Raw genomic sequence first — 15199 nt, forward strand, 5'->3', positions numbered from 1 at the left:
AGGGTTTAGTTCCCCTCTCAACGATTTTCTATTGACATTAGTTACCTCTTGAAAAATGCAGGTAAACAATATTTTGGAGGAAAATGAATACTTTTGTTGTTAGCCAACAATTTATTCTCATTAAAAATGTTCTTATGATAAAATTAGGACTTAATTTTAAAACAATACAACTTCGTGTAATTTTAATCTTCAAATAGTGTTAAGACAGGGTACATTAATAAAATAACCTTCAAATAAATTGTCAGCATTCAATGCATACATAACAGTATAATTGTATAATAATACAATATTGCTCCATATTTTGATACACCACTGGTAAGTTGACACCTAAAAGACAAATTTCAGTCCAATTAAAACGGATGTGAGTTGACGCAGCTGTTTGGTTTTTGCTTTTGTCTGATAATGTAATATGAAAAAGAGATAAGATAAACGAACAAGTGTCCTTTAAAACCATCCAAATTTCTCGAGAACTTGCCGACCAATTGCGTTCCGATCTCTGCCCCGTGACGCATGACGTCAACATCCCCTCCATCACGCCTCCTGATGATTGGTGGCCGGCATGGTCCAATCAGAGACGTCTCTCCCAGCAAAGTTGTTAACCCCCAACAGCAGCACTTTTTGGTGTCCACCTCTACTTTCAACATCGACAAGAAAATTGACACTTTGACACGATAAAACTCTTTTTTTTTTTTTTAATCGAAGCGAGTAGACGCCACCGAGATCTTATTCCACCCCAAAGTGACAGCGGCGAAGAGAAGGAAGGATAAGATTGGCTGTAGCCTTCATGTTATTGGGGCTAGTGGTAGCTACGTCGTTTTTCCTTTTTTTCTTCCTTTTTTTCACTCGAGTAATCGCCACCATTTGGATTATTAAAAGTCACCGTTTGGAAACCTCGCATCCTGTAAGTATTTTTTCGTCACGTTTGTTCTGGAAAAAGAGAGGGGCACCCTCGTCTCGAACGAGTATTTTTGCTGATGATTTCATTACATCGCAATCGAATAATGAGCTGCTCAATTTTCGTATGGCGAGCCTCCCCCTCAAAAAAGTTACGTTAAAATTTTTGCGTTTGGAAGTCAAAATATGTCGATTTCAAGATGTTGACGACGTTTAGTTTACTTTTTTTTTTCTTCACATGACTGACAAAAACAGAGGGTCGCAAACGTCATGTTGCATGATTTGGTTGCTCGGCGTTCGATTGTTAAAAAAAAATCACGAAGTCCTCCCTGGTTCCCCACGCTCGGTTTTCACCTCGTTTCACTCACATTTTTGTGGCTTTCAACTTATTTTTGCAAAGCCTTCTGCTCAGGTTCGTAGCTGAAAACATTGTTGGCTGGCAGTTTTTTTTTCTTTAAGGGGCGTGTAGCTCAACTGTGCCAGGCAGCCTTGTAGTGGCAGCTTGGGGAACTGCACGGCCCTCATCCTCTCCCTACATGGACCTTTAAAGAAATTTATTTTTCTGAATTTTAATGGAGTTCGCAAGTTTCTTGATAATGTTTTCGTCGAAATTCCCCAAGGTTCAAGAACTATAGACAGTTTTTACAGCATTTTTCTTGCTGTGGTGCAATTGTCCCCTTTTAGGGGCAGGTCTCTCCATCATCCCGTCCCACCTACTACTGAGCCAATGGCGAGGCCAGCTTTTGTAAGAATGACAGCCAAACTGCTGGATCTCAGTGCTTGCTTTTCAAAGCGGAAGCAGACGGCAAGAAAAAAAAAGTGAGCACCCAAGATAGTAAAAGCATTTTTGTGGCGCATGGACGTATTTTTGTGACGACATGGCTCAGTGATAGAGTGGTTGTCTCCCAACCCACAGCTTGTGGGTTCGATCCCCGGCTATTGTGACCATGGCAAATTATCCTAGATACGGAACCCCCAGGTGCTTCTGATGCTGCATCATCAGTAGGTAAATGAGGTACAGTGTGAAGCGCATTGAGTACCGAAAGTACAAACGCGCTAAACATGTGACTGCCCATTTACCATTTCCAACACCTGCACGGAGCAATCAAGTAAGTGCTGTTCATGAGAAGCTGACACTGGGGCGGCTGCTTAAAAGAATAAAGGCTTTTCCTGTACCGCTCTGCGGCCCGGTACCAAATGGCCCGCATACCAATGCTGATCACTGAAAATGCACAAGGTCTGAAGAAAGAAGTTAAAAACGGATTTAATAAGAATACATGATACCCGTTTTTGACACAAATAACGTACTGTAACGAACTGGGTTATCTGTGTTGTGCGGACATTTGTGTTTTGCTAAGTTGTGTTGTTTCCGGGGTTCCTGAATGCATCACGCGGATGGCGAGAGGACTTGAGATCTGTGTGTACTTATGACGGAACTGCTGTTGCACTGTAGTTGCCGTCGGCTACGGCCCACAGTAGCCGTGTTGGAATAATAAAAAGGGAGATATCCAAGCTACGTCTGACGTTGTGTCTTTGGAAGACGTTACAATACAATTCAATCGGACACTTATAATTTAGTTTCCGAAGCCACGCAGAGCCGCAATATAAGGATGAAAGCCACGGGTTGCCGACCCCTGACATAGTGTGTTGCATTGAACTATCATGCATGTTTTTGGAATGTGGGAGGAAAACTGAGTACCCGGACGAAACCCACGCAGGCACAGGGAGAACATGCAAATCCCACACTGAAAGGCCTCAGCCCAGGTTTGAACCCTGGACCTCTGCACCGTGAGGCGGACGTGCTAATCACTTGGTTAACGCGCTGCTAATTTGGCTATGCAAAATGCCAATTTACCAGTACTACATAACTCACTACGCATGCTCATATTTTTTTTCATTTGTGCTAATACACTCATGGAATTTAACTACATGAAGTACCATCCATCCATTATAAGATAAGATAAGATAAGAATGCCTTTATTGATCCCACAGTGGGGAAATTTTCGTTGTTACAGTAGCAAAGATATAGGTCACACAGGGGCGGCGGCATAATGTGGCCATTAATGTATAACATTGACGGCAAACATTTAGAATCAAACCTATGTAGATATACGCAGTAACATGTGTATATACACATGTGTATACACACCAACCTACATCTACATAAAAAATATGAGGAACACTCATTTCGGCCTGTACATAGTACAGAGGAAAAAATACTCTAAGTGACAGTGCTGCAGTGCTGTAGTGAAATGTAAGGAACAGCATTGGATAAAAATAAAACTAGACTAACAGTAGTGGGGAATGTTGAGTATTGCACGGTATTACAGTAGTATTATCCAATAAATAATGTTCCAATGTCTTTGTTTTTTTTTTTTAATTTGATTTGAGCAAACCTGGCTAATTTGGCTAAATGAGGTATGGATGTTAAAATTGGCCACTTTTCACTAATAAGAATAAGAATGCATTTTCCCCACATTTTGTACCCTGAATGTCATGCGTTAGCTGTGGTGTTAGCTACAAAAGTGTCACTAACTTTGACAGCCATTTAAAAAAAGCATTTCCAAACATTAGTGACGAAGATTTGATGGTGTCATGAAATGATTGGTGTTCTCACAGGTGCTCACCATGGATGTACTGGATTTATTGGACTTGACGTATTTAATGGATTTTACGAAAGAAGTGCATTTCCCTTGGCCTGACCCCGGATAAACATTTGACACCACAATGGCTGGTAAGTTGAATTTTAAGACAAACTTTCTTCTAGTTGAAGACAATTCTGTAATTCTGTATTTTTATTTCTATTGTCAAAGTTGAGAATTTAGTTTTTCCATGTCAACGTCGGGTGCTTTTACACCATAGTACACTAGATGGGGACATTGTAAATGGTGTCATCTGCTTTTGAATTGTTAAATTATTGAGTGGATTAAATCAATGTCACGCAGGAGAACATTTTATTACCAGTTTTAGACATCTGTCTGTAAATATGATGTGAGTCCCATGACTGATCTCCAACCCTTTTATTATTTATCCATTTATTATATATTATTCAAATATGACTTAACGGGTTCAAATTTGTGTATCTAATTATTTATTGTTTGAACTGCTAATTAAGAAATCGTAATTACTGGAATTACCTTTCAGTTGAAAACGCAAGGATTGCTTGTTTATCAAATACCGATGAAAATGAATATTACAATTACTATGATTTAATGAGGGCGGCACCGTGGCCGACTGGTTAGCACGTCTGCCTCACAGTTCAGAGGTCGTGGGTTCAATCCCGGCTCCGGCCTCCGAGCTTTCTCCGGGTACTCCGGTTTCCTTCCACATTCGAAGAACATGCATGGTAAGTTGATTGGACACTCTAAATTGCCCCTAGGTGTGATTGTGAGTGCAGATGTTTGTTTGTCTCTGTGTGCCCTGCGATTGGCTGGCAACCAATTCAGGGTGTCTCCCGCCCACTGCCCGAAGACAGCTGGGATAGGCTCCAGCATGCCCGTGACCCTTGTGAGGATAAGCGGTATAGATAATGGATGGGTGGATGATTTAATGATATTCAGTAGGTATATATTGTTCCCCCTGGGCGAATTCAGTTGCCCCTCCAATGGCCCATATTGTGAAAATGTTTCCCAAAAATTTAAATTTTTAATGAACTGAATTTATTTACTACAGTGAGTAACATATTCATAAATGTTTATTTTGTTTTTACAAATACCTGTCATGTCAGGTAACGCTGCTATTAAAATTGATATTTTTCGCATTCAGAGTGAGAATATTCATAATATTGCTGTGGGTAAATGCTGTATTAATCCATCCATTATCTCCACCGCTTCTCCTCACAAGGGTCGCGGGGCGTGCTGGAGCCTATCCCAGCTGTCTTCGGGCAGTAGGCGGGGGACACCCTGAATTGGTTGCCAGCCAATCGCAGGGCACACAAAGACAAACATTTGCACTCACAGTCACACCTAGGGGCAATTTAGAGTGTCCAATCAACTTACCATGCATGTTTTTGGAATGTGGGAGGAAACCGGAGTACCCGGAGAAAACATGCAAACCCCACACAGGGAGGTCGGAGCCGGGATCGAACCCACGACCTCTGAACTGTGATCACGGTGCCGATGCTGTATTAAATCAAATGAAAATGTAAATAAGTGATAAATTGTCACAAATGCAAATTCAGACATGAGGTTTTGTCACAATTTAAAAGCGTCCTTCCATTTTTAGTATGAAAATTTGAAACATTTTTAATTCATTCAGTACCAGACTTTTTCAGGCCCCCTGTGAAGTGACATATAAGTATGTCATTGGGATAGAATGAGTTAACTCTAGTCACTTTCCGGTATGTAACATTTGTCAATATAAATGTATATAAAAATGTTTTAATACTGTCCCTTCAGTATGTGAGTAAAGACTTGAAAATGTTTTTTTTTTAAACGTCTGTCAAAATCTATAAAATACTTTTGTAAAATATGTTTGTTGCATAAATTTCAGTAAAATTTAAAAATACACTACTATACACACTACAATGTTGCAAGTTGCGTTGAAATTACATGTGCAAATGTACTTTTATTTTAATTTCACACATTATCGGATATTCTTTTTTTAAATGAATGACTATTCGTGATCGGTTTTTGCATACATTTTGATGTTTATTTTGTATTTATTCCCCCCCACAAATACATTTTTTTATGTGCACGGACTCGTGTTTTTTTAAATTTAATTTTATTACTCTCCGAACCGCTTATCCTCAACCCCATTCAAACACACATACTTCGACACACAAATATAAAATACACTTTCATTTCATCCACTTCCACGCGCTACTTTCCGTGATCGCAACGCGCACGCGCTCCGAGACGCGTGGGAATGGTCGCGGGGCTGGCTGGGCGGGTTTGTTGGGGGGTGGGGGGTGCTGAGAGAGGAGAGGAGCGGGGGGGGAGGAGGGGGGTTGGGAAGGCTAAGGAGGGTAGCGAGGGGGAAGGAGGGGAGGAGGGCTGGACCGAGCCGAGCTGAGCAAAAACACGCCAAAACACTTTTAAATGTCCGCCATGTTGCCTATGGCGCACTGAGCCGCCAACGCGGAGGGGAAGCGGAGCGCCGGGAAAACGCAGGCCGAGACACAGCGACCGACATCCGGGCCTCCACCCCCACCACACCACACGGCGGCTCCGGGCTGGCGACGCCCTACCTTAGCGCTTGACAAGCTTACAAAAAAAAAAAAGAAAAAAAACGTCAGAGTTAGCCGCCCCAGAATCATCCATGAAAGCTTCACTCGTCACCGCGGTGAATCTTAGGAGCTCGGAGAGACATTATTTGTGAGAGGGGGCACCTGGAAAGCAGCAAAAATGAGTAAATTGTCGTTTCGGGCGCGGGCGCTGGACGCCACCAAGCCGCTGCCAGTCTTCCGTTGTGAGGATTTACCCGACCTGCACGAGTATGCGTCCATTAACAGGGCCGTGCCGCAGATGCCGACTGGCATGGAGAAGGAGGAGGAATCGGTAGGCTTTCTTGTATTCCACCATGTCATTTTCAGAATGTGCTTTTTGCTCGTTTTTCCACCATCACAGTCGCCTTCCTTTATGTTCTGCGCAAGCCCTCACAAAATGGCCGCCCGTTTTTTTCTCGATAGAAACACGACGAATTTGGGTCCTAAACGGCGTTTTGTCCGCGCTTGAGTTACGTTTTGGACAACGTGGAAATGCACCGTGTCCATTTTGGATACATTTTCTGGTTTTTCAGTGGAGATTGGAGCGTGAAGCCGTTTTCCGAGTACAAAGGGATCATGTGACTTAGGCGCGGCGGACATTTTGTCTCGGGGCCTTGTGTTGGCGTAGTGGTGAGGGGAGAGCGACAGGGGGCGCCGGAGGGGAATGTCAACACGGCACGCATGCCTCGCTTGGGACGAATGGATGGCAGCTAGCTAGCTACGGCACTTAATAGCATGCAACATGTTCACACAGGCCATGTGTGTTTTTAGTGTTTTACTGTCCGCGAGTCCAACCTGAATGTTTGGAAGTGCTAATGCAACAATTGTCTCAAAATAAACTGCCTGTAGTTCATATGTTGTGTTTTTGACAGTCACACAAATATTTATTCACTGTTTGGTTGTAGTCTGTGAGCAGCACTACATACTATGAGCAGTTTCTAATAGTTTTGCTGCATTCCTTAGGGAAGTCACGGTTATTTAGTTGTATTTGGGTCACTTGTTAGCAGTATCAAGGATGTCCTGTTGTAGTTTGTAGTGGTGTTTTTATCGTTACTGTAGCAGTATGAGAGATGTCATAATTTACAAGGTGTATTTGGGTCACATTAGTAATATTTCGCAGGCATTTATTGGGATTTGTATTGTAGTCACAATATTTTAGCTGATATCATATGTTACAGATGTGTATTTGGGTCAGTAAAGGGGATTTTGGGTTTATTGTCTTAACTTAGCTTAACCAAAATGTTTGATACATGTGAATGGGAGCTTCAGTGTAAGACTCGTCAACAACTTTTTAATACTGGATGGTTTATTTTATGTGTATTTTAGTAATTTGAACGGGGATCTTAATTTACAGTGAAATCATTTTTGGTTGATTTTGTTTAATTAGGGTTTAATGTATTTTGGTCACATTTTTTGCAAAATACTTTGAACTATGGCTTCCTTTAAGTATTTGGGTAGTTATTTAGCAGTATGTTTACTGATGTGTATTTTGGTCAGGTTATTGAGCCATATGAGGGAAATAATTTCCTCTCACATGTACAGTATTTCTATTGCATTATTTTGCAACATGAGGATGTCATAATTTATAGGGGCATATTAAGTTACATTATTTTGCTGACATAAGGGAAGTCATTGTTTAGTGATGTGTGTTTTGCTTACTTTTTGCAATATGAGCGAGTTCATAATGATTACGTCCATATATCCACGGTGGTGTTGCTTTGCGGTGATTGTTTTAGCAGCTAGCTGTCAATGACACTTGATAAACTTTTATACTTTTGAGTCCCTTTGAGTGTATTTTTAGTGTTTTGATGCCCCTAAACCTATTTGATCTGGTATTTATGGCGTCACTGCATGTGTCCCAGTGGGAGTCTTATATTTTCATCCAATTTTACACTGCAGTGTGTCAAAGTGGGCTTGTCATCCTTTGCACCCTCTGAAGGATGCTTGTTGAACGTGCAGCTGACTCGAGAGTGTCACGCAAGTCCTTTTACTACTACTACACACATTTTACTGCTTTTTCTTTTTTTGCTGCCACAACCTTGCATGCCTGCTCGCTCAGTGTCAGGGGTTCAGTGTGTCAGATGGCACAGCAGGTCTGCAGACCGGCAGCGGGCATGTGGCACCCAGGAGGCGGTGTGGGGGGAGGTCAAAGAAGCTTGAGGCGAGGGGGTGGGGTGGGGGGGTTGATGCTGTCATTTTAATGTCGGCGCTCACTCAGCAGGAGCTCTGTGTTACATAATGAAAATATTATGGTAATAGCTTGGCAAAAAGACAAATGTTTGGACTCAGGCTGAGGTTCACAGAGCAAGTTGGATGTGACTTTTTTGAGGGCCAATACCCACCCCACAAGTGATCCAAGGATAGGAACAGCCGCCGGTGCAATTATATTGCTTTGTTAAATTAACAAAATAAATGCATATGTAGCATATTATTACAGACTTTCCGATGTTTAGCCAATTAAGATCCAGCTGCCATCTTGTGCTCACAACAGCCAATTTTACACTCATGTGCCCATGTCACTCACCAGGCCCAACCTTTTAAAGCCACACACATTCAAAGTCACATATAGTGTCGAACGCAAGTTGCTAATCCCAAGTGGACAGCATACCTGCACTTCACATGCACATTTGGCTGTTTAATCATCCATCCATCTATTTTCCAAACAGTTTATAATATCGTGGACATGCTGGAGCCTATCACAGATGTCTACAGATGGTAGGCAGGGTACACCCTGGACTCATCATCAGTCAATTGCAGGGCACATATTGACGAACAACCTTTCACTCTAGGGCTGAAAATTTTTAGAAAAAAATTGTCTTGCGATTTTTCTGACAGATACTGTGATTTCGGTTTGATTTGTGTTTTTTTTTTAAATTTTTTTTTAAATCAAACTTCTGTGCAATAGTCACACTGTACAGTAACATTTAAAACATGACTCTAAATGCCATTATACAATTATAAATATTAAAAGCTATTCTATTAATGCTAGGACACTTGAGGTTTTGTGAGGGAGGCAGTCCTTTTTCAAGTTTTTAAAGGCAAGGCCTGTACTACTTGCTGTGAAGCATTTATGTGTAATTGTGTCTATATTGTTTTAACCCCAAAATGTTTTAAGTTTTGTTCTAATGTACACATTCTTTGTCCATAAACAATGGCTATCGTGCTGGCTAGAACAAAGGGACCTAGATGACTCGACGATGCATTTAATTGTATTGCGAAATCGATCAGAAAGGTGATGGCGAAGGTGATGCATGCATCTTTACACACTCGTAAGTGACATAACACCCACGCCACTCCCAAACTAGTTTGCTGCTCTGTGCGGATCATCCCCTCCGTGGATGACAAATTACCCTTTACTCTCTCCAGGAAGGTGTTGCAGATTCGCAACAACTAATTGCTAATCCTCTAATTAATACACATTAATATTACGAGCCTTTTTTCACTCAGAAGCACTACTAAACTATTACTAAAACTTAATTTGAGCCTGAGAGTGTGAAAGAACCAAGCCGGGGAAAACTGTACGTCAACGCAGCATGAGACAAAACGGTCCAATCACGAGAGAGAATGTGAGCAGCATCCTATGCGCAGCAACAACTTCTGACGTGTGTGTTGCAGACATGGCGCAGTATAACACGTCGGTCACGTGATGCAATGCAGCAGTTGTCGTTCGCGCGTACGTGGGAGTATAAAGAGGCCTTTAGGAGCTGTGATGTAATTTTCAGTCACCAGCAAGTGGCTGGACAAGACAAAATGGATAAAAATTAGTGGCTAGGCCTGGGCGATATGACTGAAAAGTATACCACTGTATAAGTGTTTCATATTGATTGATATCGATACAGATTTTTGTTTTCGCTCTCTTTTTAACAATTGAAAATATTGACCCGGAGAAAATTATCCATCCATCCATTATCTATACCGCTTCTCCTCACAAGGGTCGCGGGGCGTGCTGGAGCCTATCCCAGCTGTCTTCGGGCAGTAGGCGGGGGACACCCTGAATTGGTTGCCAGTCAATTGCTGGGCACACAGAGACAAACATCCGCGCTCACAATCACACCTAGGGGCAATTTAGAGAGTCCAATCAACTTACCATGCATGTTTTTGGAATGTGGGAGGAAACCGGAGTACCCGGAGAAAACCCACGCAGGCACGGGGAGAACATGCAAACTCCACACAGGGAGGCCGAACTGTGAGGCGGATGTCGAAGAAAATTAATTTAGGTTATTTTATTTTAACATAATACTTAACCTTTGATAAGAGGTCAACGTAACTATGAAAGAGTGAAATTAACTGATCAATATAAAGATTAAATTCTGTTTTAAACAATGTGCTTAGTAGGGCTGGGGGATATGTCTGGAAAAATTCACAATTTAAGTATTTCATATTAGGCAATATTCATAATTATTGTTTTTTTTTTTAACCTATTTAAAAAAATTAATTAAATGTTTTTGTGTACATTATGTAGTCTAATGTGCAGTTTTTCCTCCACCAGTGCATTGTAATTTCTTACTTGCATTAAGCGCTACCCCAAAGCAGTATTGTTTACACACATACATTAGCCTTCATACAATGCAAGTGAACTAATACCCTCTTACATTGCATACATTATCATTGACCATCCGTCAAGGACTACTTTATATTTTTTGCAGACTCATTATTGCCATAGTCCATTCATATTTTGCTTGATTTTTTTTTTTTTTAACTTGAGTGCGATGCCAAGGGTCGGAAAGGGCTAACTGGCGCTAGCATGTCAAGAACAGGGAACTCCAAGTACACCACGTCTCCATCCGGCGGTGTTTAATCGGGTTATCATGCATAATATTTTATTTTAAAGAGTTGTACTGCATCGACTGGTCATTTATTTGAACAGAGTTACGTCGCTCCCTCGCTCGACGTTAGTATGGTCCACAGCCCACCGGGCCCACATGCACGCTCCGTTGGGTTAGCTGCTTCTTCCTTGGTTCAGCGGCTTATTCGTTTTTGGAGGCGGATTCGCGCTGCCTAAATCACGCACCATTCTGCGATCGGATTTGTTTTCTAATTTTTTTCTAGCAAATGTTTTAGCGAAGGCATTTTCAATTGATATCAATCATGTGTCAATCGTGATACGTATTGATATTCAATTATTGTCCAGATCAATGAATGGCTTTTGCTGCTTAATTAATATTCCATAAACACAATATTAATCTAAATATAGTGTTTAAACTCAAGAACAAACGTACGGTGCAAAATTAGATCTAACAAGTCAATGAAAATTCATAAATTAACGAGGTGGGTGAATGCAAATAACAAATAGTACTATTATGTGAAAGAATAAACTGACAACAACAAACCTGTAATTATTAACTATTTACCCCCCAAAATGTCCCTCAATGCATGCTGGGTACTCCTTAAAACTACACAAGCATAGCAATTTTCATTTTGAGCCTCATTAAAACGCAAAGAATAACAAAACTGAGAATCACATGTCTGTGATTCTAACAAAACTGAGAATCACAGATCTTTAAATTATTGCTCCTCTGGGCTGCTTACCTCTGACTAATATTGGCAATGTTCAAGTTAATTGACTTCATGTAAAAGTAGTCAATGTCATGAAGTGATGCACTGTTACCAGACGCTCTCGTAAAATCGATTCAATACTGTGCGTATAGATAGCCAAACTTTAAGGACACAAACGACAAAACTTTTAGGCAGCTGCAAATTATGCTCCGCAAAATGGATGACAAACTCCTCCGCTGCCAACCGGCAAAGCACATAGCTTGGTGAGCCTCGGGAAGCGCTCTGCTCGTCATGCCAAAATAGATGCTCAATACTTGTTGTTTTGTACATTACTGTGTGATGTGTTCATAATAACTTTCATCCATTGTGTTGCGCAGACAAAACGTTACTGTAAAACAGTTAACTCCATGCAACAGTGTGTCAGTTTCATTGTACTCTGCTTCTATGTTATTTTTCACCTGTTTGTCTTGTAATTAACGTGGGTTACTGTTTGATCATGATAAACTAGCAGTCACATGCCGTTCAGTTACACGTTGCGAATGAAAGCGAAAGTTTTTCTTTTCTTCTCTTGTACACTGTTAGAAAATGGTTTACCAGGGGAATTAACATTTGTATTGAAATACTTGTCCTTGTGCCTTGTGTGAAAAAAGTGATTTCAGTGCATCCCCATTGTCGTGTTTATCTTGCGGTTGTGCAGCTTGTCTGTGGTTGTTTTTTTTTGTGACCCCAGCCGTGGTTCTGTGAAAGTGACAGTGGCTCAGCACATGATTATCATGTGTTTGTGGTTGGATCGCCACGGCGTCTTGTACAGCATTTACGCTTTGCTCGAAAGTGAGCTCGCTGTCTGTGGTGCTGATAACAGATCCACAGGCATCTGAGAGACACACACCCACACTGACCTTGACTTAGCTGGAATGTGGAGCATGTCACCATGAAAGTGGGTCTTTCACAGCTGACACAGTATTTGACAGGTTGCTTGGGTTGGCACACGGATGACTGACTAGCTGTCTGCGAAAGAAATAAGGACACGTACACACTCAGCATAGATATTGGGGGACAGCATGCTGAAAAATACTCTGTTCTGGCCTTAAATGCACATCACTGTTTCATTCACTCACTCACTAGAACGACAGACCTTAGTGTTGGTTCCCCGACACTTTGTAAATGTTTCAGTTACTGCCTTAGTTTGGATTAATCTGATTTCATTTGCTACTGTTTCCCTTGAGCATGTGGGGCAGTCAACACCCCTCACTGAGGTATGCATGCTTTATGCTGTCCCTGGTCCAACCTCGCCCACAGCATCGGGATGTCGTACACGCTCCAGATGAGGATTCTGAGCTGACGTGACAGATTCGAGGAGGGGGCCCTCTGCTATGCCCATGGATTGATGAGTGCCATTGCCTTGCTTCCTTGGGTTAATGGTACACAAATTCTGGTATCGATTTTGTTTTCGCCTTTGACCCAAGGACCTGTCATACTAAAATGTGCTCTTTTTGTAGCCAAGTTGAGCATACAAAATGGGGATCTTGGCTTTTGCATATAGCTAGATAGCTCCATTTACTTTAAATTATTCCATCAACATGTGATTCCACACTTCTTTCTTCTTGAACCCTTCTTGCCTTTTTCAGACATGATTTTCTTCAGGTTTCTGAGTGGAAAATGTGGCTTGAGAGTTCTGAAGTATAGAACCGCCTGTCAAGTAAACGTTTTTTCATCAGGAATGGAAACCAAGCCCCCTGTAGTGAACTGGCCCCGAGGCTAAATTAGTACCGGTGTATCATATTACGCTCACCCTTAACTGTTCCATTAATGGTCCTGGAGAAATTACTTTTTATTATTAATTTTTGATTGATTTAGGCTATTTGAACATTATTTTGCATTTATTACCTCTGTGATCTTGTTTCTACCAACTTCCACTCGCACCTTGAAACCGGACTGAATGCGTCTCCGTTTAGGACTCAGAATGCTCGGCCGCGGCCAACGGGAAACGGAAACCTCGCCGCGGCCATTGAAGCCTCACCGCGAAAATAGACGCTAGACGATAACATGGACGGGAACAATGGGCATCCGACTATGCTTAATCCATGAATTCTTTTTAAGGTTCCCGTCTATCATTGTTTGCCTACAAATGGGCGTTCGTCATAGGCGGATAGATGGACCACAGGTAGAGAACTGTCCTCTACAAGAAGGCATGCAGCATAATTAGGAGCAAGAAGAGACGGTACAGTTCCCCAACTTATCGCCAGTAACAGTTCGTACAAAGCAGTTAAAAAATATACCTGAAGTCGAATGCTCCGTTTGTATGTGATGCTGCTCCGTGTGTTTTTAGTTTTCTAGCTAGTGTAACATCAGTGCTAATTTTCAATATCTCTTCTATGGCGTTTGAATTGGAATTTGGAAATGCCAGTGATTTTGGTTTGATAAAATACATTTAGTTGAACATTTTGTGTAATGAACGTTTTACAATAAACTTCAACTGACGTTTACAAACTGCTTGAATCAACGCTTTCCTTTTCAGACAGCAAGAAAAGGTCCTAAAAATACGTAGATATATAGTTATAGTCGAAATGTGTTTAAAATGTGTTGGAGGGTTAGAGAATTGTTGGTTGATGTAGAGTTTTTCTTGTCTAGTTTATTATTATGAGCTTTAAAATCAACTTAATAGCGTTTTGTTCAAACATTCCCACGTTTACTCGCGAGGTATTGACCGGTTTGTCTCTGAAGCAGCAGGCACTCCACCAGACAAGCTCGTCCCTCCTCCCCCGTCCGCCCTCCCCGCGGTTGTCCGTCACACTGTCACTAGCGGCGTCTGGGATACTGAGGGTGATGGATGCACTCATTTTTGCGAGGCTATTTCGGGACGCCGGAGTGCTCATTGTGAATTCCAACCGTTTGCTTCCACACGATCTCATTTTTTCTCCAGCAAATAGCAAGGCCCTGCCAAGTAAACAAAACACTCTTGATTAGTTTTGGCCATGTGCTCTTTAGCCTCAAGGCTGTTTGATTGTGTCTGTGTGTGTGCGTGGTGCCTCGCGGACACTATGGCATGCTAGCCTCTATGTATGAAGGTAGGTGAGAGTGGGGTGATAATTAGTTTCATATGTGGCTACTTAAAGCGGAAGTCAACCCAAACATATTTTTTTCAAGAATATGTTCCCAACAGGCCCACTAGTGGAAACACAGCATTCTGATTAAGTTTGTGTTTGTTGAATATAAATTAAGCAGCAAAATGCACTCGTTTTTAGCCGCGGAATATAAATTGAGCAGCAAAATGCGCTCGTTTTTAGCCATCCGTGGGGGCGGCCATTTTGTCTTCTGAAAATGACATCACAACTGCTCACAACGACCAATCCCGGCTGACCTGTTCTCTGATTCTGAGTCGTTGTCATGTTAGTAATCTAATATTGGCAGCTGTAGAGTCAAGTAATTTACGAAATGTACGTGTGCAGTTTGTTTACAGAAGAGACACGAGAGAGCAGCTATGGTTACCATGGCGTTGTGAATCGGTTATTAATTTTTTTTACATTACATATTTTAAGCAGTTTAAATTGATTTTAAATCGATTTGTGATGAGTCGTTACGTCCCTGCAAGTGGTTGTGTAC

At 41.6% G+C, this 15199-nt stretch overlaps 1 protein-coding gene across 2 annotated transcripts in view; it reads left to right on the plus strand.

Moving 5' to 3' along the window:
• The first annotated feature begins 593 nt into the window (after positions 1-593).
• The window catches only part of LOC147140925 (enhancer of polycomb homolog 1-like), a 29987-nt gene continuing 15381 nt past the window's right edge, over positions 594-15199 (plus strand). Inside the window, exons 1-2 of one of the 2 annotated variants that reach the window (XM_086044257.1) lie at positions 594-901; positions 3514-3628. Coding sequence is in view for 1 of the 2 variants with exons in the window: in XM_086044256.1 (XP_085900382.1) it covers positions 6240-6392 (153 nt within the window). In the remaining variant the exon portion in view is untranslated. Of the gene's footprint in view, positions 902-3513; positions 3629-5860; positions 6393-15199 lie in introns of those variants that run through there. The other variant, XM_086044256.1, reaches the window with a different exon arrangement.

Source organism: Filicampus tigris, chromosome 10 (assembly GCF_054856515.1).
Source record: "Filicampus tigris isolate MCC_2025a chromosome 10, RoL_Ftig_1.0, whole genome shotgun sequence".
NCBI classification, from domain to species: domain Eukaryota; kingdom Metazoa; phylum Chordata; class Actinopteri; order Syngnathiformes; family Syngnathidae; genus Filicampus; species Filicampus tigris.